Here is a 26,422-nt window from a genome sequence, read left to right on the forward strand (position 1 = left end):
TACTGGTATACCTTGTACATGTACTTGTATACCTTGTATATGTACTGGTATACCTTGTACATGTACTAGTATACCTTGTACATGTACTGGTATACCTTGTACATGTACTTGTATACCTTGTACATGTACTTGTATACCTTGTACATGTACTGGTATGCCTTGTACATGTACTGGTATACCTTGTACATGTACTTGTATACCTTGTACATGTACCAGTATACCTTGTACATGTATACCTTGTACATGTACTTGTATACCTTGTACATGTACTGGTATACCTTGTACATGTACTGGTATACCTTGTACATGTACTTGTATACCTTGTATATGTACTGGTATACCTTGTACATGTACTGGTATACCTTGTACATGTACTTGTATACCTTGTATATGTACTGGTATACCTTGTACATGTACTGGTATACCTTGTACATGTACTGGTATATCTTGTACATGTACTTGTATACCTTGTACATGTACTTGTATACCTTGTACATGTACTGGTATGCCTTGTACATGTACTGGTATACCTTGTACATGTACTGGTATACCTTGTACATGTACTTGTATACCTTGTACATGTACTGCTATACCTTGTACATGTACTTGTATACCTTGTACATGTACTTGTATACCTTGTACATGTACCTGTATACCTTGTACATGTACTGGTATACCTTGTACATGTACTGGTATACCTTGTACATGTACTGGTATACCTTGTACATGTACTTGTATACCTTCTACATGTACTTGTATACCTTGTACATGTACTTGTATACCTTGTACATGTACTGGTATACCTTGTACATGTACTTGTATACCTTGTACATGTACTTGTATACCTTGTACATGTACTGGTATACCTTGTACATGTACTTGTATACCTTGTACATGTACTTGTATACCTTGTACATGTACTGGTATACCTTGTACATGTACTTGTATACCTTGTACATGTACTTGTATACCTTGTACGTGTACTTGTATACCTTGTACATGTACTTGTATACCTTGTACTTGTTTACCTGGAGTTTACCTGGAGAGAGTTCCGGGGGTCAACGCCCCCGCGGCCCGGTCTGTGACCAGGCCTCCTGGTGGATCAGAGCCTGATCAAGCAGGCTGTTGCTGCTGGCTGCACGCAAACCAATGTACGAGCCACATCCCGGCTGGTCAGGAACTGACTTTAGGTGCTTGTCCAGTGCCAGCTTGAAGACTGCCAGGGGTCTGTTGGTAATCCCCCTTATGTATGCTGGGAGGCAGTTGAACAGTCTCGGGCCCCTGACACTTATTGTATGGTCGCTTAACGTGCTAGTGACACCCCTGCTTTTCATTGGGGGGATGTTGCATCGTCTGCCAAGTCTTTTGCTTTCGTAGTGAGTGATTTTCGTGTGCAAGTTCGGTACTAGTCCCTCTAGGATTTTCCAGGTGTATATAATCATGTATCTCTCCCTCCTGCGTTCCAGAGAATACAGGTTTAGGAACCTCAAGCGCTCCCAGTAATTGAGGTGTTTTATCTCCGTTATGCGCACTGTGAAGGTTCTCTGTACATTTTCTAGGTCAGCAATTTCACCTGCCTTGAAAGGTGCTGTTAGTGTGCAGCAATATTCCAGCCTAGATAGAACAAGTGACCTGAAGAGTGTCATTATGGGCTTGGCCTCCCTAGTTTTGAAGGTTCTCATTATCCATCCTGTCATTTTTCTAGCAGATGCGATTGATACAATGTTATGGTCCTTGAAGGTGAGATCCTCCGACATGATCACTCCCACGTCTTTGACGTTGGTGTTTCGCTCTATTTTGTGGCCAGAATTTGTTTTGTACTCTGATGAAGATTTAATTTCCTCGTGTTTACCATATCTGAGTAATTGAAATTTCTCATCGTTGAACTTCATATTGTTTTCTGCAGCCCACTGAAAGATTTGGTTGATGTCCGCCTGGAGCCTTGCAGTGTCTGCAATGGAAGACACTGTCATGCAGATTTGGGTGTTATCTGTAAAGGAAGACACGGTGCTGTGGCTGACATCCTTGTCTATGTCGGATATGAGGATGAGGAACAAGATGGGAGCGAGTACTGTGCCTTGTGGAACAGAGCTTTTCACCGTAGCTGCCTCAGACTTTACTCTGTTGACGACTACTCTCTGCATACTAATGTCTTTCATTTGTACTTATGAAGATTTTATTACTTATAAACTACATTATCTGTGTACTGCATAAAATATATACAAAGACTGAATTTGAATTTGATTTAGTAATTGTGAAATTTTGTCTGCAGACCAGATGTGCACCGTGGGGAGGCTGGTGCCATGCTCAGAACACAGCAGCAGCAGCAGTCACCACAGAGCAGCACCAGCAGCAGTAGCAGCAGAGACCTCACCTCATACACCCAGCAGCAGTCACCACAGAGCAGCAGCAGTAGCAGCAGCAGCAGTAGTAGGGATCTGACGCCATACACTCAGCAGCAGCTGGTTAAGACGCCAGCCAGGGAGGTGGGAAGTGCGTCCAGCACAGCACTCAAGACGCCGCCTACACGAGACCAACCCCAGGTAACAACCATTATAATAATAATAATAATAATAATAATAATAATAATAATCTTTATTACTACAAATACATAAGATAAGATAAGATTTCGTTCGGATTTTTAACCCCGGAGGGTTAGCCACCCAGGATAACCCAAGAAAGTCAGTGCGTCATCGAGGACTGTCTAACTTATTTCCATTGTGGTCCTTAATCTTGTCCCCCAGGATGCGACCCACACCAGTCGACTAACACCCAGGTACCTATTTGTTGCTAGGTGAACAGGACAACAGGTGTAAGGAAACGTGTCGAAATGTTTCCACCCGCCGGGAATCGAACCCGGGCCCTCCGTGTGTGAAGCGGGAGCTTTAGCCACCAGGCCACCGGGCCACCAGGCCACCGGGCCACCGGGCCACCGGGCCACCGGGCCACCGGCCCACCGGGCCTGACATTAATAATAATTATAATCTTTATTTCTACCAGTACTTGATACAACTTATACAGACCATAGCTGACACCTATGACATATTATATAGAAAGTTCCTGGTTATGTAGAGCATTTCTGGCAACTTAGGTTTTGCCTCCAGGATGTCGCCCACACCAGTCCACTAACACTCAGGTACCTACTTACTGCATTAAGTAGGTGCCTGGGTGTTAGTTACCTTACACCTGCTGTCACTGTTCACCTAGCAGTAAGTAGGTACCTGGGTGTTAGTGGATTGGTGTGGGTGGCATCTTGGGGGACAAGATTGAAGGACAAGACTCACGAAATCGTAATGACACGATTGCAAACAAACCATACCACGGACGGGGATAGAACCCATGATCTGGGAAAGTGGGGAGATGGATCTTCAACTTCCTAACCACTCGAACACAAAGAGTAGTGGTCAACAGAGTTCAATCAGCCGCTGCCATAGTGAAGAGCTCTGTTCCACAAGGCACAGTACTCGCCCCCAACTTATTCCTTATCCTCATATCAGACATAGACAGAGATATACACCACAGCGCCGTATCATCCTTTGCGGATGATACTAGGATCTGCATGAGGCTGTCATCTGCTGAGGACGCGGTTAACCTCCAAGAAGATATAAACAAAGTTTTCCAGTGGGCAACGGTAAACAATATGATGTTCAATGAGGACAAATTCCAACTACTCCGTTATGGAAAACTGGAGGAGATAATAACTAGAACAGAGTATACTACTGACTCCGGCCATACAATAGAGCGGAAAAATAATGTAAGGGACCTGGGAGTAGTAATGTCTGAGGATCTCACTTTCAAGGATCACAACAGTGCCACGATCGCACGTGCAAAGAAAATGATAGGATGGATAATGAGAACTTTCAAAACGAGAGATGCCAAGCCCATGATGATCCTTTTCAAATCACTTGTTCTTTCTAGGCTGGGATAACCCTGGTAGGTTTAGCGCTTCCTTTTGATTATAATAATAATAATAATAATAATCTTTAGGCCGGAATACTACTGTACATTAGCATCTCCATTCAAGGCAGGTGAAAATGCAGATCTAGAGAGTGTACAGAGATCCTTTACTGCACGTATAAGTTCTGTCAAGCACCTTAACTACTGGGAACACTTGGAAGCACTTAACTTGTATTCACTGGAGAACAGGCGAGAGAGATACATCATAATCTACACCTGGAAATCCTAGAAGGAATGGTCTCTAATCTGCACACAGAAATTACTCCCTACGGAGGCAAAAGCTTTGGCAGGCAGTGCAAAATACCCCCAGTGAAAAGTAGGGGCGCCATTGGTATACTAAGAAAAAAAAACAGTAAGTGTCTGGGGCCCAAGACTATTCAACAGCCTCCCACCAGCCATAAGGAGAATTACCAATAGACCCCTGGCAGCCTTGAAGAGGGAGCTGGATACTTAAAGTCGGTGGTGCCGGATCAGCCGGGCTGTGGTTCGAATGTTGGACTACGTGCGGTCAGCAGTAACAGCCTAGTTGATCATGCCTTGATCAACTGGGAGGCCTGGTCATGGACTGGGTCGCAGGGGCATTGATCCCCGGATACCCTCCAGGTAGACTCCCTACCCTGGGTTATCTTGGGTGGCGCTCGATGTATGCACAAGACTTATTCCTCTAAGAAAAAGGAGGAGTAGATGTAAAATAGAAAGAGACAGGCGCTCCCTTTACAGGCGACGGAAAAGAATAACAGAGCGGCTAAAAGAGGTCAATATATCTGAAATGCGTAGGGAGACACTGGTCAGAGAAATAGCAAACATCGAACTTAAGCTAAAGGAATCTTATAGGAGTCAGGAATCGCGGGAAGAACTAAAAACCATAAATGAAATCGAAAGAAACCCAAAGTATTTCTTCTCCTATGCCAAATCAAAGTCGAGAACAACGTCCAGTATTGGGCCCCTACTTAAACAAGATGGGTCCTACACAGATGACAGCAAGGAAATGAGTGAGCTACTCAAGTCCCAATATGACTCAGTTTTTAGCAAGCCGCTAACCAGACTGAGAGTCGAAGATCAAAATGAATTTTTTATGAGAGAGCCACAAAATTTGGTTAACACAAGCCTATCCGATGTTATCCTGACGCCAAATGACTTCGAACAGGTGATAAATGACATGCCCATGCACTCTGCCCCAGGGCCAGACTCATGGAACTCTGTGTTCATCAAGAACTGCAAGAAGCCCCTATCACGAGCCTTTTCCATCCTATGGAGAGGGAGCATGGACACGGGGGTCGTCCCACAGTTACTAAAAACAACAGACATAGCCCCACTCCACAAAGGGGGCAGTAAAGCAACAGCAAAGAACTACTGACCGATAGCACTAACATCCCATATCATTAAAATCTTTGAAAGGGTCCTAAGAAGCAAGATCACCACCCATCTAGATACCCATCAGTTACACAACCCAGGGCAACATGGGTTTAGAACAGGTCGCTCCTGTCTGTCTCAACTATTGGATCACTACGACAAGGTCCTAAATGCACTAGAAGACAAAAAGAATGCAGATGTAATATATACAGACTTTGCAAAAGCCTTCGACAAGTGTGACCATGGCATAATAGCGCACAAAATGCGTGCTAAAGGAATAACAGGAAAAGTCGGCCGATGGATCTATAATTTCCTCACTAACAGAACACAGAGAGTAGTCGTCAACAGAGTAAAGTCCGAGGCAGCTACGGTGAAAAGCTCTATTCCACAAGGCACAGTACTCGCTCCCATCTTGTTCCTCATCCTCATATCCGACATAGACAAGGATGTCAGCCACAGCACCGTGTCTTCCTTTACACATAACACCCGAATCTGCATGACAGTGTCTTCCATTGCAGACACTGCAAGGCTCCAGGCGGACATCAACCAAATCTTTCAGTGGGCTGCAGAAAACAATATGAAGTTCAACGATGAGAAATTTCAATTACTCAGATATGGTAAACACGAGGAAATTAAATCTTCATCAGAGTACAAAACAAATTCTGGCCACAAAATAGAGCGAAACACCAACGTCAAAGACCTGGGAGTGATCATGTCGGAGGATCTCACCTTCAAGGACCATAACATTGTATCAATCGCATCTGCTAGAAAAATGACAGGATGGATAATGAGAACCTTCAAAACTAGGGAGGCCAAGCCCATAATGACACTCTTCAGGTCAATTGTTCTATCTAGGCTGGAATATTGCTGCACACTAACAGCACCTTTCAAGGCAGGTGAAATTGCTGACCTAGAAAATGTACAGAGAACCTTCACGGCGCGCATAACGGAGATAAAACACCTCAATTACTGGGAGCGCTTGAGGTTCCTAAACCTGTATTCCCTGGAACGCAGGCGGGAGAGATACATGATTATATACACCTGGAAAATCCTAGAGGGACTAGTACCGAACTTGCACACGAAAATCACTCACTACGAAAGCAAAAGACTTGGCAGACGATGCACCATCCCCCCAATGAAAAGCAGGGGTGTCACTAGCACGTTAAGAAACTATACAGTAAGTGTCAGGGGCCCAAGACTGTTCAACTGCCTCCCAGCATACATAAGGGGGATTACCAACAGACCCCTGGCAGTCTTCAAGCTGGTACTGGACAAGCACCTAAAGTCGGTTCCTGACCAGCCGGGCTGTGGCTCGTACGTTGGTTTGCGTGCAGCCAGCAGCAACAGCCTGGTTGATCAGGCTCTGATCCACCAGGAGGCCTGGTCACAGACCGGGCCGCGGGGGCGTTGACCCCCGGAACTCTCTCCAGGTAAACTCCAGGTCCAGGTAAACCCTGGGTGGGTAACCCTCTCTACCCCAGGTTATCCTGGGTGGCAAACCTTCCCTACTCTGGGTTATCCTGGGTGGATAACCCCCTACCCCAGGTAATCCTGGGTGACAAACCTTCCCTACTCTGGGTTACCCTGGGTGGCTAGCCCTCTCTACCCCAGGTTATCCTGGGTGACAAACCTTTCCTACTCTGGGTTATCCTGGGTGGATAACCCTCTCTACCCCAGGTTATCCTGGGTGACAAACCTTCCCTACTCTGGGTTATCCTGGGTGGATAACCCTCTCTACTCCAGGTTATCCTGGGTGGATAACGCTCAGGAGTAAAAAATGGCAACAAAATCCTATCTTGTTTAGCATAATGCAGTAAATTCTCTGACATATTACCATCACCGTCCTTTGATCTTTGTAATATATTAAATTGCATGACTGTGTCTTATAACACAACTGTCTCGCAGAAATCATATTAAAATTATAAACTCAGTAGTGTTAGGCGTGAAAAAATATTTTAGTTAGCCATGCAAAATGTGGGACAGCTCCATTTTCTTTAGAGCGACTTTTAACATACGAACATAAGAATAATTTGAGCATACATACAGAGGTACAAAAAATTACAGATAAGAGCAGCATGCCAAAGCCATTTATATGCATAGCATTACGGGCTGGCTTAAAATTAACTAAGCAATGATGAAATCAGTGATAATACATTATTGTAAACAGATTACTATAAAGCACAAGTGAGTATTACAAAGACAGGTCATATGGTTGCTTGCATTGCCGTACATTCAGTCGTATGGAGTATTCTGTTAGGTAGAGTAGAGTCTGAGCTTGCTACCATCTGCAGCTCATAAGACTGCCATCCCCACGAGCCCCTTTGAGGCGGGGTAGATGGCAGACCAGAGGCCTAGCTTCTCCCTACGAGCCCCGTGGGGGCGGGGAATGTGGCTAGGCCTGGGAACACTTGGTCCCAAAGATGAGGAGGTACTTGTACCTCCTCCCATGGGAGACTTTAGTCTCGAGACACTCCCCAGATAGGGAGCCAAGGCCGGGTCACCACTACTTGGAAAAGACCCGGGCCGGGAGAATACCGTCGAATAAAAAAAAAATAGAATGGAGTATTCTGTTAGGTAGTGTATTTAAAAAATAATAAAGTTAGATTGGGTCCTAGGTTTAACATTTATGTGATATAATTGTGAGAAACATTTAGGATATACAATTTATAAGGTTCAGTTATTCAGTATTTATTTGGTTTTGAGTGAGTAAGTGATCTTTGAGAAGAGACTTGAATTTATAAGATAAGATAAGATTTCGTTCGGATTTTTAACCCCGGAGGGTTAGCCACCCAGGATAACCCAAGAAAGTCAGTGCGTCATCGAGGACTGTCTAACTTATTTCCATTGTGGTCCTTAATCTTGTCCCCCAGGATGCCACCCACACCAGTCGACTAACACCCAGGTACCTATTTGCTGCTAGGTGAACAGGACATCAGGTGTAAGGAAACGTGTCGAATGTTTCCACCCGCCGGGAATCGAACCCGGGCGGGAGCTTTAGCCACCAGGCCACCGGGCCACAGGTAATGAATTCCAGATTTTAGGGCCTTTTATGTGCATTGAGTTTTTGCATAGCGTGAGATGGACACGAGGAACATCAAAGAGTGATCTGTGCCTTGTGTTATGGTCATGTGTTCTGTTGAGGTTGGCAAGGAGATGTTTGAGGGGAGGGTTAATATCAGAGTTAAGTGTTCTATGTATGTAATAGGTGCAGTAATAAGTATGGATGCTTTGTATGGTGAGTAGGTTTAGTGTATTGAATATTGGTGGAGTGTGCTGCCTGTAGTGAGAATTTGTTATCATTCTAACTGGAGAGTTTACCTGGAGAGAGTTTCGGGGGTCAACGCCCCCGCGGCCCGGTCTGTGACCAGGCCTCCTGGTGGATCAGCGCCTGATCAACCAGGCTGTTGCTGCTGGCTGCACGCAAACCAACGTACGAGCCACAGCCCGGCTGATCAGGAACTGCAGCCTTTTGTTGGGTAATTAGTGGTCTGAGATGGTTAGTTGTTGTTGAGCCCCATGTACAAATTCCATAGGTGAGATAGGGGTAAATAAGAGAGTGATATAGGGCCAGGAGGGCTGACTGTGGAACATAGTACCGTATCTTCCATAGTATGCCTACAGTCTTGGAAATTTTCTTAGAAATTTGTTGTATATGTGTTTGAAATTTGAGTCTATTATCAAGGTGGATTCCTAAGAATTTTCCCTCTGTTACATAGATTATCATGCATAACAGCATATGTGTAGACAACATATAACCCAAAAAAGTTAGAAAAAGTGACTTATTTTAATTCTGGTCCATTAATTGTCTTGTGATTTACGAGACATTTGCGTTAATAGAGGAACGTTGGTACAGACCATAATGGATCTGTCTCACTGACATTATGGGATAATCTTACTTAAATTTGTGTGGCTGTAACATGTGTGACTAACATGTGTGGCTGTAACATGTGTGACTAACATGTGTGGCTGTAACATCTGCCTCTACCTATGACATACCTGTGACTGGTTTCAAGGGCTTGTTTATCTTACCATCCCGACCTTTGGTCAGGCTTCCTTCTTGAGATGGATTGTTTTTCCGGCAGGGTGACCCAGGCTAGGAGCCAGGGGTGACGTGGCAAGCTGGGGTGACCCAGGCTAGAAGCCAGGGGTGACGTGGCTAGCTGGGGTGACCCAGGCTAGAAGCCAGGGGTGACGTGGCTAGCTGGGGTGACCCAGGCTAGGAGCCAGGGGTGACGTGGCAAGCTGGGGTGACCCAGGCTAGGAGCCAGGGGTGACGTGGCAAGCTGGGGTGACCCAGGCTAGGAGCCAGGGGTGACGTGGCTAGCTGGGGTGACCCAGGCTAGGAGCCAGGGGTGACGTGGCTAACTGGGGTGACCCAGGCTAGGAGCCAGGGGTGACGTGGCTAGCTGGGGTGACCCAGGCTAGGAGCCAGGGGTGACGTGGCAAGCTGGGGTGACCCAGGCTAGGAGCCAGGGGTGACGTGGCAAGCTGGGGTGACCCAGGCTAGGAGCCAGGGGTGACGTGGCTAGCTGGGGTGACCCAGGCTAGAAGCCAGGGGTGACGTGGCTAGCTGGGGTGACCCAGGCTAGGAGCCAGGGGTGACCTGGCTAGCTGGGGTGACCCAGGCTAGAAGCCAGGGGTGACGTGGCTAGCTGGGGTGACCCAGGCTAGGAGCCAGGGGTGACCTGGCTAGCTGGGGTGACCCAGGCTAGGGGCCAGGGGTGACCTGGCTAGCTGGGGTGACCCAGGGGTGACCTGGCAAGCTGGGGTGACCCAGGCTAGGAGCCAGGGGTGACGTGGCTAGCTGGGGTGACCCAGGCTAGGAGCCAGGGGTGACGTGGCTAGATGGGGTGACCCAGGCTAGGAGCCAGGGGTGACGTGGCTAGCTGGGGTGACCCAGGCTAGGAGCCAGGGGTGACGTGGCAAGCTGGGGTGACCCAGGCTAGGAGCCAGGGGTGACGTGGCAAGCTGGGGTGACCCAGGCTAGGAGCCAGGGGTGACGTGGCTAGCTGGGGTGTCCCAGGCTAGGAGCCAGGGGTAACGTGGCAAGCTGGGGTGACCCAGGCTAGGAGCCAGGGGTGACGTGGCAAGCTGGGGTGACCCAGGCTAGGAGCCAGGGGTGACGTGGCTAGCTGGGGTGACCCAGGCTAGGAGCCAGGGGTGACCTGGCTAGCTGGGATGACTCAAGCTAGGAGCCAGGGGTAACCTGGCTAGCTGGGATGACCCAGGCTAGGAGCCAGGGGTACCTGGCTAGCTGGGGTGACCCAGGCTAGGAGCCAGGGGTGACCTGGCTAGCTGGGATGACTCAAGCTAGGAGCCAAGGGTAACCTGGCTAGCTGGGATGACCCAGGCTAGGAGCCAGGGGTACCTGGTTAGCTGGGATGACTCAAGCTAGGAGCCAGGGGTAACCTGGCTAGCTGGGATGACTCAAGCTAGGAGCCAGGGGTAACCTGGCTAGCTGGGATGACCCAGGCTAGGAGCCAGGGGTGACCTGGCTAGCTGGGATGACTCAGGCTAGGAGCCAGGGGTAACCTGGCTAGCTGGGATGACCCAGGCTAGGAGCCAGGGGTACCTGGCTAGCTGAGATGACTCAAGCTAGGAGCCAAGGGTAACCTGGCTAGCTGGGATGACCCAGGCTAGGAGCCAGGGGTATCTGGCTAGCTGGGATGACTCATGCTAGGAGCCAGGGGTAACCTGGCTAGTTGGGATGACCCAGGCTAGGAGCCAGGGGTACCTGGCTAGCTGGGATGACTCAAACTAGGAGCCAGGGGTGACCTGGCTAGCTGGGATGACCCAGGCTAGGAGCCAGGGGTATCTGGCTAGCTGGGATGACCCAGGCTAGGAGCCAGGGGTACCTGGCTAGCTGGGGTGACCCAGGCTGGGAGCCAGGGACTGGCAAGCTGGGGTGACCCAGGCTAGGAGCCAGGGGTGACGTGGCAAGCTGTGACCCAGGCTAGGAGCCAGGGGTGACGTGGCTAGCTGGGGTGACCCAGGCTAGGAGCCAGGGGTGTGGATGACCCAGGCTAGGAGCCAGGGGTGACGTGGTTAGCTGGGGTGACCCAGGCTCGGAGCCATGGGTATCTGGCTAGCTGGGATGACCCAGGCTAGGAGCCAGGGGTGACCTGGCTAGCTGGGATGACTCAAGCTAGGAGCCAGGGGTAACCTGGCTAGCTGGGATGACCCAGGCTAGGAGCCAGGGGTACCTGGCTAGCTGAGATGACTCAAGCTAGGAGCCAGGGGTATCTGGCTAGCTAGGATGACTCAAGCTAGGAGCCAGGGGTAACCTGGCTAGTTGGGATGACCCAGGCTAGGAGCCAGGGGTACCTGGCTAGCTGGGATGACTCAAGCTAGGAGCCAGGGGTAACCTGGCTAGTTGGGATGACCCAGGCTAGGAGCCAGGGGTACCTGGCTAGCTGGGATGACTCAAACTAGGAGCCAGAGGTAACCTGGCTAGCTGGGATGACCCAGGCTAGGAGCCATGGGTATCTGGCTAGCTGGGGTGACCCAGGCTAGGAGCTAGGGGTAACCTGGCTAGCTGGGATGACCCAGGCTAGGAGCCAGGGGTGACGTGGCTAGCTGGGGTGACCCAGGCTAGGAGCCAGGGGTGACGTGGCTAGCTGGGGTGACCCAGGCTAGGAGCCAGGGGTGACGTGGCTAGCTGGGGTGACCCAGGCTAGGAGCCAGGGGTGACGTGGCAAGCTGGGGTGACCCAGGCTAGGAGCCAGGGGTGACGGGGCAAGCTGGGGTGACCCAGGCTAGGAGCCAGGGGTGACGTGGCTAGCTGGGGTGACCCAGGCTAGGAGCCAGGGGTGACGTGGCTAGCTGGGGTGACCCAGGCTAGGAGCCAGGGGTGACGTGGCAAGCTGGGGTGACCCAGGCTAGGAGCCAGGGGTGACGTGGCAAGCTGGGGTGACCCAGGCTAGGAGCCAGGGGTGACGTGGCTAGCTGGGGTGACCCAGGCTAGGAGCCAGGGGTGACGTGGCTAGCTGGGGTGACCCAGGCTAGGAGCCAGGGGTGACGTGGCTAGCTGGGGTGACCCAGGCTAGGAGCCAGGGGTGACGTGGCTAGCTGGGGTGACCCAGGCTAGGAGCCAGGGGTGACGTGGCTAGCTGGGGTGACCCAGGCTAGGAGCCAGGGGTGACGTGGCTAGCTGGGGTGACCCAGGCTAGGAGCCAGGGGTGACGTGGCAAGCTGGGGTGACCAAGGCTAGGAGCCAGGGGTGACGTGGCTAGCTGGGGTGACCCAGGCTAGGAGCCAGGGGTGACGTGGCTAGCTGGGGTGACCCAGGCTAGGAGCCAGGGGTGACGTGGCAAGCTGGGGTGACCCAGGCTAGGAGCCAGGGGTGACGTGGCTAGCTGGGGTGACCCAGGCTAGGAGCCAGGGGTGACGTGGCTAGCTGGGGTGACCCAGGCTAGGAGCCAGGGGTGACGTGGCTAGCTGGGGTGACCCAGGCTAGGAGCCAGGGGTGACCTGGCAAGCTGGGGTGACCCAGGCTAGGAGTCAGGGGTGACGTTGCTAGCTGGGGTGACCCAGGCTAGGAGCCAGGGGTGACGTGGCTAGCTGGGGTGACCCAGGCTAGGAGCCAGGGGTGACGTTGCTAGCTGGGGTGACCCAGGCTAGGAGCCAGGGGTGACCTGGCTAGCTGGGATGACTCAAGCTAGGAGCCAGGGGTAACCTGGCTAGCTGGGATGACCCAGGCTAGGAGCCAGGGGTATCTGGCTAGCTGGGGTGACCCAGGCTAGGAGCCAGGGGTGACCTGGCTAGCTGGGATGACTCAAGCTAGGAGCCAAGGGTAACCTGGCTAGCTGGGATGACCCAGGCTAGGAGCCAGGGGTACCTGGTTAGCTGGGATGACTCAAGCTAGGAGCCAGGTGTAACCTGGCTAGCTGGGATGACTCAAGCTAGGAGCCAGGGGTAACCTGGCTAGCTGGGATGACTCAAGCTAGGAGCCAGGGGTAACCTGGCTAGCTGGGATGACCCAGGCTAGGAGCCAGGGGTGACCTGGCTAGCTAGGATGACTCAAGCTAGGAGCCAGGGGTAACCTGGCTAGCTGGGATGACCCAGGCTAGGAGCCAGGGATACCTGGCTAGCTGAGATGACTCAAGCTAGGAGCCAGGGGTAACCTGGCTAGCTGGGATGACCCAGGCTAGGAGCCAGGGGTATCTGGCTAGCTGGGATGACTCAAGCTAGGAGCCAGGGGTAACCTGGCTAGTTGGGATGACCCAGGCTAGGAGCCAGGGGTACCTGGCTAGCTGGGATGACTCAAACTAGGAGCCAGGGGTGACCTGGCTAGCTGGTATGACCCAGGCTAGGAGCCAGGGGTATCTGGCTAGCTGGGATGACCCAGGCTAGGAGCCAGGGGTACCTGGCTAGCTGGGGTGACCCAGGCTGGGAGCCAGGGATGACGTGGCAAGCTGGGGTGACCCAGGCTAGGAGCCAGGGGTGACGTGGCAAGCTGGGGTGACCCAGGCTAGGAGCCAGGGGTGACGTGGCTAGCTGGGGTGACCCAGGCTAGGAGCCAGGGGTAACGTGGCAAGCTGGGGTGACCCAGGCTAGGAGCCAGGGGTGACGTGGTTAGCTGGGGTGACCCAGGCTCGGAGCCATGGGTATCTGGCTAGCTGGGATGACCCAGGCTAGGAGCCAGGGGTGACCTGGCTAGCTGGGATGACTCAAGCTAGGAGCCAGGGGTAACCTGGCTAGCTGGGATGACCCAGGCTAGGAGCCAGGGGTACCTGGCTAGCTGAGATGACTCAAGCTAGGAGCCAGGGGTAACCTGGCTAGCTGGGATGACCCAGGCTAGGAGCCAGGGGTATCTGGCTAGCTAGGATGACTCAAGCTAGGAGCCAGGGGTAACCTGGCTAGTTGGGATGACCCAGGCTAGGAGCCAGGGGTACCTGGCTAGCTGGGATGACTCAAGCTAGGAGCCAGGGGTAACCTGGCTAGTTGGGATGACCCAGGCTAGGAGCCAGGGGTACCTGGCTAGCTGGGATGACTCAAACTAGGAGCCAGAGGTAACCTGGCTAGCTGGGATGACCCAGGCTAGGAGCCATGGGTATCTGGCTAGCTGGGGTGACCCAGGCTAGGAGCCAGGGGTAACCTGGCTAGCTGGGATGACCCAGGCTAGGAGCCAGGGGTACCTGGCTAGCTTGGATGACCCAGGCTAGGAGCCAGGGGTACCTGGCTAGCTGGGATGACCCAGGCTAGGAGCTAGGGGTACCTGGCTAGCTGGGATGACCCAGGCTAGGAGCCAGGGGTACCTGGCTAGCTGGGATGACTCAAGCTAGGAGCCAGGGGTAACCTGGCTAGCTGGGATGACCCACGCTAGGAGCCAGGGGTAACCTGGCTAGCTGGGATGACCCAGGCTAGGAGCCAGGGGTAACCTGGCTAGCTGGGATGACCCAGGCTAGGAGCCAGGGGTATCTGGCTAGCTGGGGTGACCCAGGCTAGGAGCCAGGGGTACCTGGCTAGCTGGGATGACTCAAGCTAGGAGCCAGGGGTAACCTGGCTAGCTGGGATGACCCAGGCTAGGAGCCAGGGGTACCTGGCTAGCTGGGATGACTCAAGCTAGGAGCCAGGGGTAACCTGGCTAGCTGGGATGACCCAGGCTAGGAGCCAGGGGTACCTGGCTAGCTGGGGTGACCCAGGCTAGGAGCCAGGGGTAACCTGGCTAGCTGGGATGACCCAGGCTAGGAGCCAAGGGTACCTGGCTAGCTGGGATGACCCAGACTAGGAACCAGGGGTACCTGGCTAGCTGGGATGACCCAGGCTAGGAGCCAGGGGTACCTGGCTAACTGGGATGACCCAGGCTAGGTGCCAGGGGTACCTGGCTAGCTGGGATGACTCAAGCTAGGAGCCAGGGGTAACCTGGCTTGCTGGGGTGACCCAGGCTCTGAACCATGGGTATCTGGCTAGCTGGGATGACCCAGGCTAGGAGCCAGGGGTACCTGGCTAGCTGGGATGACTCCAGCTAGGAGCCAGGGGTAACCTGGCTAGCTGGGATGACCCAGGCTAGGAGCCAGGGGTACCTGGCTAGCTGGGATGACCCAGGCTAGGAGCCAGGGGTACCTGGCTAGCTGGGATGACCCAGGCTAGGAGCCAGGGGTACCTGGCTAGCTGGGATGACCCAGGCTAGGAGCCAGGGGTACCTGGCTAGCTGGGATGACCCAGGCTAGGAGCCAGGGGTACCTGGCTAGCTGGGATGACTCAAGCTAGGAGCCAGGGGTAACCTGGCTTGCTGGGGTGACCCAGGCTCGGAGCCATGGGTATCTGGCTAGCTGGGATGACCCAGGCTAGGAGCCAGGGGTGCCTGGCTAGCTGGGATGATTCAAGCTAGGAGCCAGGGGTAACCTGGCTAGCTGGGATGACCCAGGCTAGGAGCCAGGGGTACCTGGCTAGCTGGGATGACCCAGGCTAGGAGCCAGGGGTACCTGGCTAGCTGGGATGACCCAGGCTAGGAGCCAGGGGTACCTGGCTAGCTGGGATGACCCAGGCTAGGAGCCAGGGGTACCTGGCTAGCTGGGATGACCCAGGCTAGGAGCCAGGGGTACCTGGCTAGCTGGGATGACTCAAGCTAGGAGCCAGGGGTAACCTGGCTTGCTGGGGTGACCCAGGCTCGGAGCCATGGGTATCTGGCTAGCTGGGATGACCCAGGCTAGGAGCCAGGGGTGCCTGGCTAGCTGGGATGATTCAAGCTAGGAGCCAGGGGTAACCTGGCTAGCTGGGATGACCCAGGCTAGGAGCCAGGGGTACCTGGCTAGCTGAGATGACCCAGGCTAGGAGCCAGGGGTACCTGTCTAGCTGGGATGACCCAGGCTAGGAGCCAGGGGTACCTGGCTAGCTGGGATGACTCAAGCTAGGAGCCAGGGGTAACCTGGCTTGCTGGGGTGACCCAGGCTCGGAGCCATGGGTATCTGGCTAGCTGGGATGATCCAGGCTAGGAGCCAGGGGTACCTGGCTAGCTGGGATGACCCAGGCTAGGAGCCAGGGGTACCTGGCTAGCTGGGATGACTCAAGCTAGGAGCCAGGGGTAACCTGGCTAGCTGGGATGACCCAGGCTAGGAGCCAGGGGTACCTGGCTAGCTGGGATGACTCACGCTAGGATCCAGGGGTACCTGGCTAGCTGGGATGACCCAGGCTAGGAGCCAGGGGTACCTGGCTAGCTGGGGTGACCCAGGCTAGGAGCCAGGGGTACTTGGCTAGCTGGGATGACCCAGGCTAGGACTCATGGGTAACCTGACTAGCTGGGGTGACCCAGGCTAGGAACCAGGGGTAACCTGGCTAGCTGGTGTGACCCAAGCTAGGACTCATGGGTAACCTGGCTAGCTGGGGTGACCCAGGCTGGGAGCCAGGAGTGACCTGGCTAGCTGGGGTGACCCAGGCTAGGACTCATGGGTAACCTGGCTAGCTGGGGTGACCCAGGCTAGGAACCAGGGGTAACCTGGCTAGCTGGGGTGACCCAGGCTTATAACCAGGGGTAACCTGGCTAGCTGGGGTGACCCAGCCTAGGAACCAGGGGAACCCTGGCTAGCTGGGGTGACCCAGGCTAGGAACCAGGGGTAACCTGGCTAGCTGGGGTAACCCAGGCTAGGACTCATGGGTAACCTGGCTAGCTGGGGTGACCCAGGCTTGGAACCAGGGGTAACCTGGCTAGCTGGGGTGACCCAGGCTTGGAACCAGGGGTAACCTGGCTAGCTGGGGTGACCCAGGCTAGGAACCAGGGGTAACCTGGCTAGCTGGGGTGACCCAGGCTTGGAACCAGGGGTAACCTGGCTAGCTGGGGTGACCCAGGCTTGGAACCAGGGGTAAGCTGGCTAGCTGGGGTGACCCAGGCTAGGAACCAGGGGTAACATGGCTGGCTGGGGTGACCCAGGCTTGGAACCAGGGGTAACCTGGCTAGCTGGGGTGACCCAGGCTTGGAACCAGGGGTAACCTGGCTAGCTGGGGTGACCCAGGCTAGGAACCAGGGGTAACCTGGCTAGCTGGGGTGACCCAGGCTAGGAACCAGGGGTAACCTGGCTAGCTGGGGTGACCCAGGCTAGGAACCAGGGGTAACCTGGCTAGCTGGGGTGACCTAGGCTAGGACTCATGGGTAACCTGGCTAGCTGGGGTGACCCAAGCTAGGACTCATGGGTAACCTGGCTAGCTGGGGTGACCCAGGCTAGGAACCAGGGGTAACCTGGCTAGCTGGGGTGACCCAAGCTAGGAACCAGGTGTAACCTGGCTAGCTGGGGTGACCCAGGCTAGGAACCAGGGGTAACCTGGCTAGCTGGGGTGACCCAGGCTAGGAACCAGGGGTAACCTGGCTAGCTGGGGTGACCCAGGCTAGGAACCAGGGGTAACCTGGCTAGCTGGGGTGACCTAGGCTAGGACTCATGGGTAACCTGGCTAGCTGGGGTGACCCAAGCTAGGACTCATGGGTAACCTGGCTAGCTGGGGTGACCCAGGCTAGGAACCAGGGGTAACCTGGCTAGCTGGGGTGACCCAAGCTAGGAACCAGGGGTAACCTGGCTAGCTGGGGTGACCCAGGCTAGGAACCAGGGGTAACCTGGCTAGCTGGGGTGACCCAGGCTAGGAACCAGGGGTAACCTGGCTAGCTGGGGTGACCTAGGCTAGGACTCATGGGTAACCTGGCTAGCTGGGGTGACCCAGGCTAGGAACCAGGGGTAACCTGGCTAGCTGGGGTGACCCAGGCTAGGAACCAGGGGTAACCTGGCTAGCTGGGGTGACCCAGGCTAGGAACCAGGGGTAACCTGGCTAGCTGGGATGACCCAGGCTAGGAGCCAGGGGTACCTGGCTAGCTGGGGTGACCCAGGCTAGGAGCCAGGGGTAACCTGGCTAGCTGGGATGACCCAGGCTAGGAACCAGGGGTATCTGGCTAGCTGGGGTGACCCAGGCTAGGAGCCAGGGGTGACCTGGCTAGCTGGGATGACTCAAGCTAGGAGCCAGGGGTAACCTGGCTAGCTGGGATGACCCAGGCTAGGAGCCAGGGGTACCTGGCTAGCTGGGATGACTCAAGCTAGGAGCCAGGGGTAACCTGGCTAGCTGGGATGACCCAGGCTAGGAGCCAGGGGTACCTGGCTAGCTGGGGTGACCCAGGCTAGGAGCCAGGGGTAACCTGGCTAGCTGGGATGACCCAGGCTAGGAGCCAGGGGTACCTGGCTAGCTGGGATGACCCAGGCTAGGAATCAGGGGTACCTGGCTAGTTGGGATCACCCAGGCTAGGAGCCAGGGGTACCTGGCTAGCTGGGATGACCCAGGCTAGTAGCCAGGGGTACCTGGCTAGCTGGGATGATTCAAGCTAGGAGCCAGGGGTAACCTGGCTTGCTGGGGTGACCCAGGCTCTGAACCATGGGTATCTGGCTAGCTGGGATGACCCAGGCTAGGAGCCAGGGTTACCTGGCTAGCTGGGATGACTCCAGCTAGGAGCCAGGGGTAACCTGGCTAGCTGGGATGACCCAGGCTAGGAGTCAGGGGTACCTGGCTAGCTGGGATGACCCAGGCTAGGAGCCAGGGGTACCTGGCTAGCTGGGATGACCCAGGCTAGGAGCCAGGGGTACCTGGCTAGCTGGGATGACCCAGGCTAGGAGCCAGGGGTACCTGGCTAGCTGGGATGACCCAGGCTAGGAGCCAGGGGTACCTGGCTAGCTGGGATGACTCAAGCTAGGAGCCAGGGGTAACCTGGCTTGCTGGGGTGACCCAGGCTCGGAGCCATGGGTATCTGGCTAGCTGGGATGACCCAGGCTAGGAGCCAGGGGTGCCTGGCTAGCTGGGATGATTCAAGCTAGGAGCCAGGGGTAACCTGGCTAGCTGGGATGACCCAGGCTAGGAGCCAGGGGTACCTGGCTAGCTGGGATGACCCAGGCTAGGAGCCAGGGGTACCTGGCTAGCTGGGATGACCCAGGCTAGGAGCCAGGGGTACCTGGCTAGCTGGGATGACCCAGGCTAGGAGCCAGGGGTACCTGGCTAGCTGGGATGACCCAGGCTAGGAGCCAGGGGTACCTGGCTAGCTGGGATGACTCAAGCTAGGAGCCAGGGGTAACCTGGCTTGCTGGGGTGACCCAGGCTCGGAGCCATGGGTATCTGGCTAGCTGGGATGACCCAGGCTAGGAGCCAGGGGTGCCTGGCTAGCTGGGATGATTCAAGCTAGGAGCCAGGGGTAACCTGGCTAGCTGGGATGACCCAGGCTAGGAGCCAGGGGTACCTGGCTAGCTGAGATGACCCAGGCTAGGAGCCAGGGGTACCTGTCTAGCTGGGATGACCCAGGCTAGGAGCCAGGGGTACCTGGCTAGCTGGGATGACTCAAGCTAGGAGCCAGGGGTAACCTGGCTTGCTGGGGTGACCCAGGCTCGGAGCCATGGGTATCTGGCTAGCTGGGATGATCCAGGCTAGGAGCCAGGGGTACCTGGCTAGCTGGGATGACCCAGGCTAGGAGCCAGGGGTACCTGGCTAGCTGGGATGACTCAAGCTAGGAGCCAGGGGTAACCTGGCTAGCTGGGATGACCCAGGCTAGGAGCCAGGGGTACCTGGCTAGCTGGGATGACTCAAGCTAGGATCCAGGGGTACCTGGCTAGCTGGGGTGACCCAGGCTAGGAGCCAGGGGTACCTGGCTAGCTGGGGTGACCCAGGCTAGGAGCTAGGGGTACCTGGCTAGCTGGGGGTGACCCAGGCTAGGAGCCATTGGTAACCTGGCTAGCTGGGGTGACCCAGGCTAGGAACCAGGGGTAACCTGGCTAGCTGGTGTGACCCAAGCTAGGACTCATGGGTAACCTGGCTAGCTGGGGTGACCCAGGCTAGGAACCAGGGGTAACCTGGCTAGCTGGTGTGACCCAAGCTAGGACTCATGGGTAACCTGGCTAGCTGGGGTGACCCAGGCTAGGAGCCAGGAGTGACCCGGCTAGCTGGGGTGACCCAGGCTAGGACTCATGGGTAACCTGGCTAGCTGGGGTGACCCAGGCTAGGAACCAGGGGTAACCTGGCTAGCTGGGGTGACCCAGGCTTGGAACCAGGGGTAACCTGGCTAGCTGGGGTGACCCAGCCTAGGAACCAGGGGAAACCTGGCTAGCTGGGGTGACCCAGGCTAGGAACCAGGGGTAACCTGGCTAGCTGGGGTAACCCAGGCTAGGACTCATGGGTAACCTGGCTAGCTGGGGTGACCCAGGCTTGGAACCAGGGGTAACCTGGCTAGCTGGGGTGACCCAGGCTTGGAACCAGGGGTAACCTGGCTAGCTGGGGTGACCCAGGCTAGGAACCAGGGGTAACCTGGCTAGCTGGGGTGACCCAGGCTTGGAACCAGGGGTAACCTGGCTAGCTGGGGTGACCCAGGCTTGGAACCAGGGGTAAGCTGGCTAGCTGGGGTGACCCAGGCTAGGAACCAGGGGTAACCTGGCTAGCTGGGGTGACCCAGGCTTGGAACCAGGGGTAACCTGGCTAGCTGGGGTGACCCAGGCTTGGAACCAGGGGTAACCTGGCTAGCTGGGGTGACCCAGGCTAGGAACCAGGGGTAACCTGGCTAGCTGGGGTGACCCAGGCTAGGAACCAGGGGTAACCTGGCTAGCTGGGGTGACCCAGGCTAGGAACCAGGGGTAACCTGGCTAGCTGGGGTGACCTAGGCTAGGACTCATGGGTAACCTGGCTAGCTGGGGTGACCCAAGCTAGGACTCATGGGTAACCTGGCTAGCTGGGGTGACCCAGGCTAGGAACCAGGGGTAACCTGGCTAGCTGGGGTGACCCAAGCTAGGAACCAGGTGTAACCTGGCTAGCTGGGGTGACCCAGGCTAGGAACCAGGGGTAACCTGGCTAGCTGGGGTGACCCAGGCTAGGAACCAGGGGTAACCTGGCTAGCTGGGGTGACCCAGGCTAGGAACCAGGGGTAACCTGGCTAGCTGGGGTGACCTAGGCTAGGACTCATGGGTAACCTGGCTAGCTGGGGTGACCCAAGCTAGGACTCATGGGTAACCTGGCTAGCTGGGGTGACCCAGGCTAGGAACCAGGGGTAACCTGGCTAGCTGGGGTGACCCAAGCTAGGAACCAGGGGTAACCTGGCTAGCTGGGGTGACCCAGGCTAGGAACCAGGGGTAACCTGGCTAGCTGGGGTGACCCAGGCTAGGAACCAGGGGTAACCTGGCTAGCTGGGGTGACCTAGGCTAGGACTCATGGGTAACCTGGCTAGCTGGTGTGACCCAGGCTAGGAACCAGGGGTAACCTGGCTAGCTGGGGTGACCCAGGCTAGGAACCAGGGGTAACCTGGCTAGCTGGGGTGACCCAGGCTAGGAACCAGGGGTAACCTGGCTAGCTGGGGTGACCCAGGCTAGGAACCAGTGGTAACCTGGCTAGCTGGGGTGACCCAGGCTAGGAACCAGGGGTAACCTGGCTAGCTGGGGTGACCCAGGCTAGGAACCAGTGGTAACCTGGCTAGCTGGGGTGACCCAGGCTAGGAACCAGTGGTAACCTGGCTAGCTGGGGTGACCCAGGCTAGGAACCAGTGGTAACCTGGCTAGCTGGGGTGACCCAGGCTAGGAACCAGGGGTGACCTGGCTGTAAATCCTACTGAGTAATTATTCCTTTTTACAGACCTGAAATAAACCTCATATCAGTGGCATTCTCTTCTTAACAATATAGTATTAACAAGTAAACTGCATTTTGTATACAGTAAGGCCCCGCTTTACGGCGTTCCACTAATACGGCGATGTCAAATTATGACCAAAATTTGCTATACGGCAAGCGGTCTTTCAAATACGGCGCCCCCCACCCGGTTTGTTTACATTTTCCGTGACCTCGTCTATTATGTCAGGAAACTTTCCAAAATTTCAAGTGTTTTAAAGTTACTGAACACTATGTGCTTAATTGTCCACTTATTGAGGAATACAGAGACAGACAGTATAATAACCTATGTGACATGTCAAGATATCTTATTAATGAAAATAAGATACCACATATACTAAGCAAATTTCCTAAATTTGCTTGTAACAGATAAGTGAACTATAGATATGTAGATATAAATCCATATGTATTCCTGTTAACCCTTTGGGGCCTAGTTCCTAGGCCTTTTGTGTATCCATATGTTCTCGCGCTACCGTCCACAGGATGGATATGGGGTGCACAATAAACTAGCCACTTCGGTGGCAAAATCTAAATCTGCATATTTTATATGTACTCTGATAATTATACTTAAGTGTACCCGTACTTAAATATACTTACACACTGTGCTGGTGTGCAGGTGCACATTAAAATCGCTAAGTCTCTCTCTACTCATGACGCCAATACTACGTAATAATAACCACTCTTTGGCACACTAAATGTCTTATTTTACATCAATATAGGCATTTTCATTAATCCATCTATGATATTTTCCTCAAAATTATATATGAAACCCATTACATAGCATATAAACATGATACATACACTCACAGAATAAAAATTGACGTAAATATGAGATTTGTTTACCAAGCAGCTCTGCAGGTAGTGTCGGAAGAATTACGTTTTCTTATTATTAAATTATTATTATTAAATATTAGCCGGTATTCTCCCGGCCCGGGCCTTTTCCAAGTGGTGGCCCGGCCTTGGCTCCCTCTTTAGGGAGTGTCTGAGACCTAAGTCTCCCATGGGAGGAGGCACAAGTACCTCCTCATCTTTGGGACCAACTGTCCCCAGGCCTAGCCACAAGCTAGGCCTCTCTGGTCTGCCATCCCCACCCCAAGGAGGGCAAATGGGAATGACAGTCTCATGAGCTAAAAGCTCGGGCTCAGGCACCTACCCTACCCCAGAAGGGCTGGGCATGGTATCGATGTACGTTTTCTCTAGTCAAACTGGGGGATACCTGTAGAAAAATATTCTTTTCGTATGCCTTTACTCTCTATATAGCAATTCACTACCCTTGTGGGTTTAGTGCTTTTTATAATAATAATAATATTATTAATTATTATTATTATTATCTTCATTCATGGAAATAAGTCACTCTGACTTTTTTGGGTTATCCCAGGTTCTCTACACATATGCTGCTATGTATGATAATTCTATGTAACTGTATTTGTGTATACCTGAATAAACTTACTTACTTACTTACTTATAAATGGTGTGTTGCTGTTTGTTTATTCTGAACTAACTTGTACAACTTGTACACAATGTAAGAGTATTTATATTGTGAGGTAATTATTATTATCAAAAAAATGTTGATGTAAATGTTTTACAAACTCTTACAAACGTACGTGAATGAACTAAAAGTAGACACATATTAATACATATTTATTTCGCCTGACGAAATGATGGTCCACTACCTGTTCAGTTTGTGTTCTTACATTGTCTCAACTCTGTATCTCGTTCTCTCTCTCGTTTACTCTTTCGTTAACTAGTTGGCTCTCATTGATGATGGCGTCCAAGGTTAGCTGTGATAAAAAGAGAAGTCATAAGCCTCTTGCTTTTAGTTCCAAGTTAGAGGATGATAAATAACAAAAAGGCACAATACCGTGACTGGAACAATACACAAATAACCCGCACATAAAAGAGAGAAGCTTACGACGACGTTTCGGTCCGACTTGGACCATTGACAAAGTCACACTAACAGAGGTTAGTTAGTTAAATATTAGCCGGCATTCTCCCGGCCCGGGCCTTTTCCAAGTGATGGCCCGGCCTTGGCTCCCTCTTTAGGGAGTGTCTGAGACCTAAGTCTCCCATGGGAGGAGGCACAAGTACCTCCTCATCTTTGGGACCAACTGTCCCCAGGCCTAGCCACAAGCTAGGCCTCTCTGGTCTGCCATCCCCGCCCCAAGGGGGCAAATGGGAATGACAGTCTCATGAGCTAAAGGCTCGGGCTCAGGCACCTACCCTACCCTAGAAGGGTTAGGAATGGTATCGATGACTAACAGAGGTGGAGCAGGACGGCTATATATAGGCAGGAAGAGGTGGTAGTAGTAGTAGTAGTACAAGAATTGTATATAATACCGACAGGATGAAATTAAGACACATGCACAACAGAGGATGATGGTGTGCCATTTTGATTTTATTCAATAAACACCCTGCCACTCACCTCTCACACGTTAATATTAATATTTTAAGGTAAGTAATAAGTGTACTCTGTGTATCTTACCTTTTTATTGTGTTTTTAATGCCTATTTCTATTGCTAACTTAATATAAGTTAGTGTAAACTTGTTGTCTGGCATTTATTGCATATTTTATATACTCTGATAATAATACTTGTGGATTATTATTATTATTATAATCAAGGGGGAAACGCTAAACCCGGAGGATTATACAGCGCCTGGGAAGGGGGGGGATGTGGAAGGCATTCAGGCTTAATTCGGGGAACTGGAGCACAGATCCAATTCCCTAAATCAAGAGCCCCTCACCAACATCAAGGAACCTTCCTTGAGGGGACAAGATTAAGGACCCCAATGGAAATAAGTTAGACAGTCCTCGATGACGCACTGACTTTCTTGGGTTATCCTGGGTGGCTAACCCTCCGGGGTTAAAAATCCGAACGAAATCTTATCTTATCTTATCTTACTTGTGGAGGTGTGTGGTAGTTAGTTTAAAATGTTTATTATGCACCCCATACCCATCCTGTGGGCGGTAGTCAAAAGATTACAGAGGTACATAATGGGTCCAGGGACTGGGCACAAAGTTTTGATAGCTGAGCAAGTTACAGAGGTGATGAATTCACAATTTACAAAGGTAATGAACTCACAATTTACAAAGGTAATGAACTCCAGGTAGGTCTAGTCACAATCATGACAAGTTACAAAGGTATTTACAGATTACAGAGGTACACAATGGGTCCAGGGACCGGGCTCGTGCGTGGTAGCCGGGCGGAGGGACAACATTACGTTTTCTCTGGTCAGCCATCACTTCTACCTTCTTTTATGATGGCATCTAAAGGTAGTTGTTAGAAACGATTAAATTCAGAGAACACGGTATGATGATGTTAATAATATGGCTCTCGGCCACAGTGTAGGTAGCCGGTAGGTGTAACCCAGGCAGGCTACACCTACCTGCTACCAACACTAACTTCCTACAAATAAATACTACTCACCTCTCTTCCTATATTAAGACGACACATATTTTAAGGTAAATAATGAGTGTACTGTATGTGTATTTTACCTCTCTGGGATGTTTTAAATATCGTATATTAAGTATGAGACGGGGAGCCAGGGCTACCTACACCTGGGCTACCTACACCTGGGCTACCTGCACCAGGGCTACCTACACCTGGGCTACCTACACCTGGGCTACCTACACCTGGGCTACCTACACCTGGGCTACCTACACCTGGGCTACCTACACCTGGGCTACCTACACCTGGGCTACCTACACCTGGGCTACCTACACCAGGGCTACCTACACCTGGGCTACCTACACCTGGGCTACCTACACCTGGGCTACCTACACCTGGGCTACCTACACCTGGGCTACCTGCACCTGGGCTACCTACACCTGGGCTACCTACACCTGGGCTACCTACACCTGGGCTACCTACACCACCTGGGCTACCTACACCTGGGCTACCTACCTACACCTGGGCTACCTGCACCTGGGCTACCTACCTGCACCTGGGCTACCTACACCTGGGCTACCTACACCTGGGCTACCTGCACCTGGGCTACCTACACCTGGGCTACCTGCACCTGGGCTACCTACACCTGGGCTACCTACACCTGGGCTACCTACACCAGGGCTACCTGCACCTGGGCTACCTGCACCTGGGCTACCTGCACCTGGGCTACCTACACCTGGGCTACCTACACCTGGGCTACCTGCACCTGGGCTACCTGCACCTGGGCTACCTGCACCTGGGCTACCTACACCTGGGCTACCTGCACCTGGGCTACCTACACCTGGGCTACCTACACCTGGGCTACCTACACCTGGGCTACCTGCACCTGGGCTACCTACCTGCTACCTACACCTGGGCTACCTGCACCTGGGCTACCTGCTACCTACACCTGGGCTACCTACCTACTGCACCTGGGCTACCTACACCTGGGCTACCTACACCTGGGCTACCTACACCTGGGCTACCTACACCTGGGCTACCTGCACCTGGGCTACCTACACCTGGGCTACCTGCACCTGGGCTACCTACACCTGGGCTACCTACACCTGGGCTACCTACACCTGGGC

At 53.4% G+C, this 26,422-nt stretch overlaps 1 protein-coding gene across 1 annotated transcript in view; it reads left to right on the forward strand.

Annotated features, from left to right (window-relative positions):
* The window catches only part of LOC128701772 (ankyrin repeat and BTB/POZ domain-containing protein 2), a 217,349-nt gene that overhangs the window by 87,771 nt on the left and 103,156 nt on the right, over window positions 1–26,422 (forward strand). Inside the window, exon 3 of the mRNA XM_070105091.1 lies at window positions 2,273–2,543. Within this exon, the coding sequence (XP_069961192.1) occupies window positions 2,304–2,543 (240 nt within the window). The 5' untranslated portion in view covers window positions 2,273–2,303. The remainder of the gene's footprint in view (window positions 1–2,272; window positions 2,544–26,422) is intronic.

This window comes from Cherax quadricarinatus, chromosome 96, assembly GCF_038502225.1.
Source record: "Cherax quadricarinatus isolate ZL_2023a chromosome 96, ASM3850222v1, whole genome shotgun sequence".
NCBI classification, from domain to species: Eukaryota; Metazoa; Arthropoda; class Malacostraca; order Decapoda; family Parastacidae; genus Cherax; species Cherax quadricarinatus.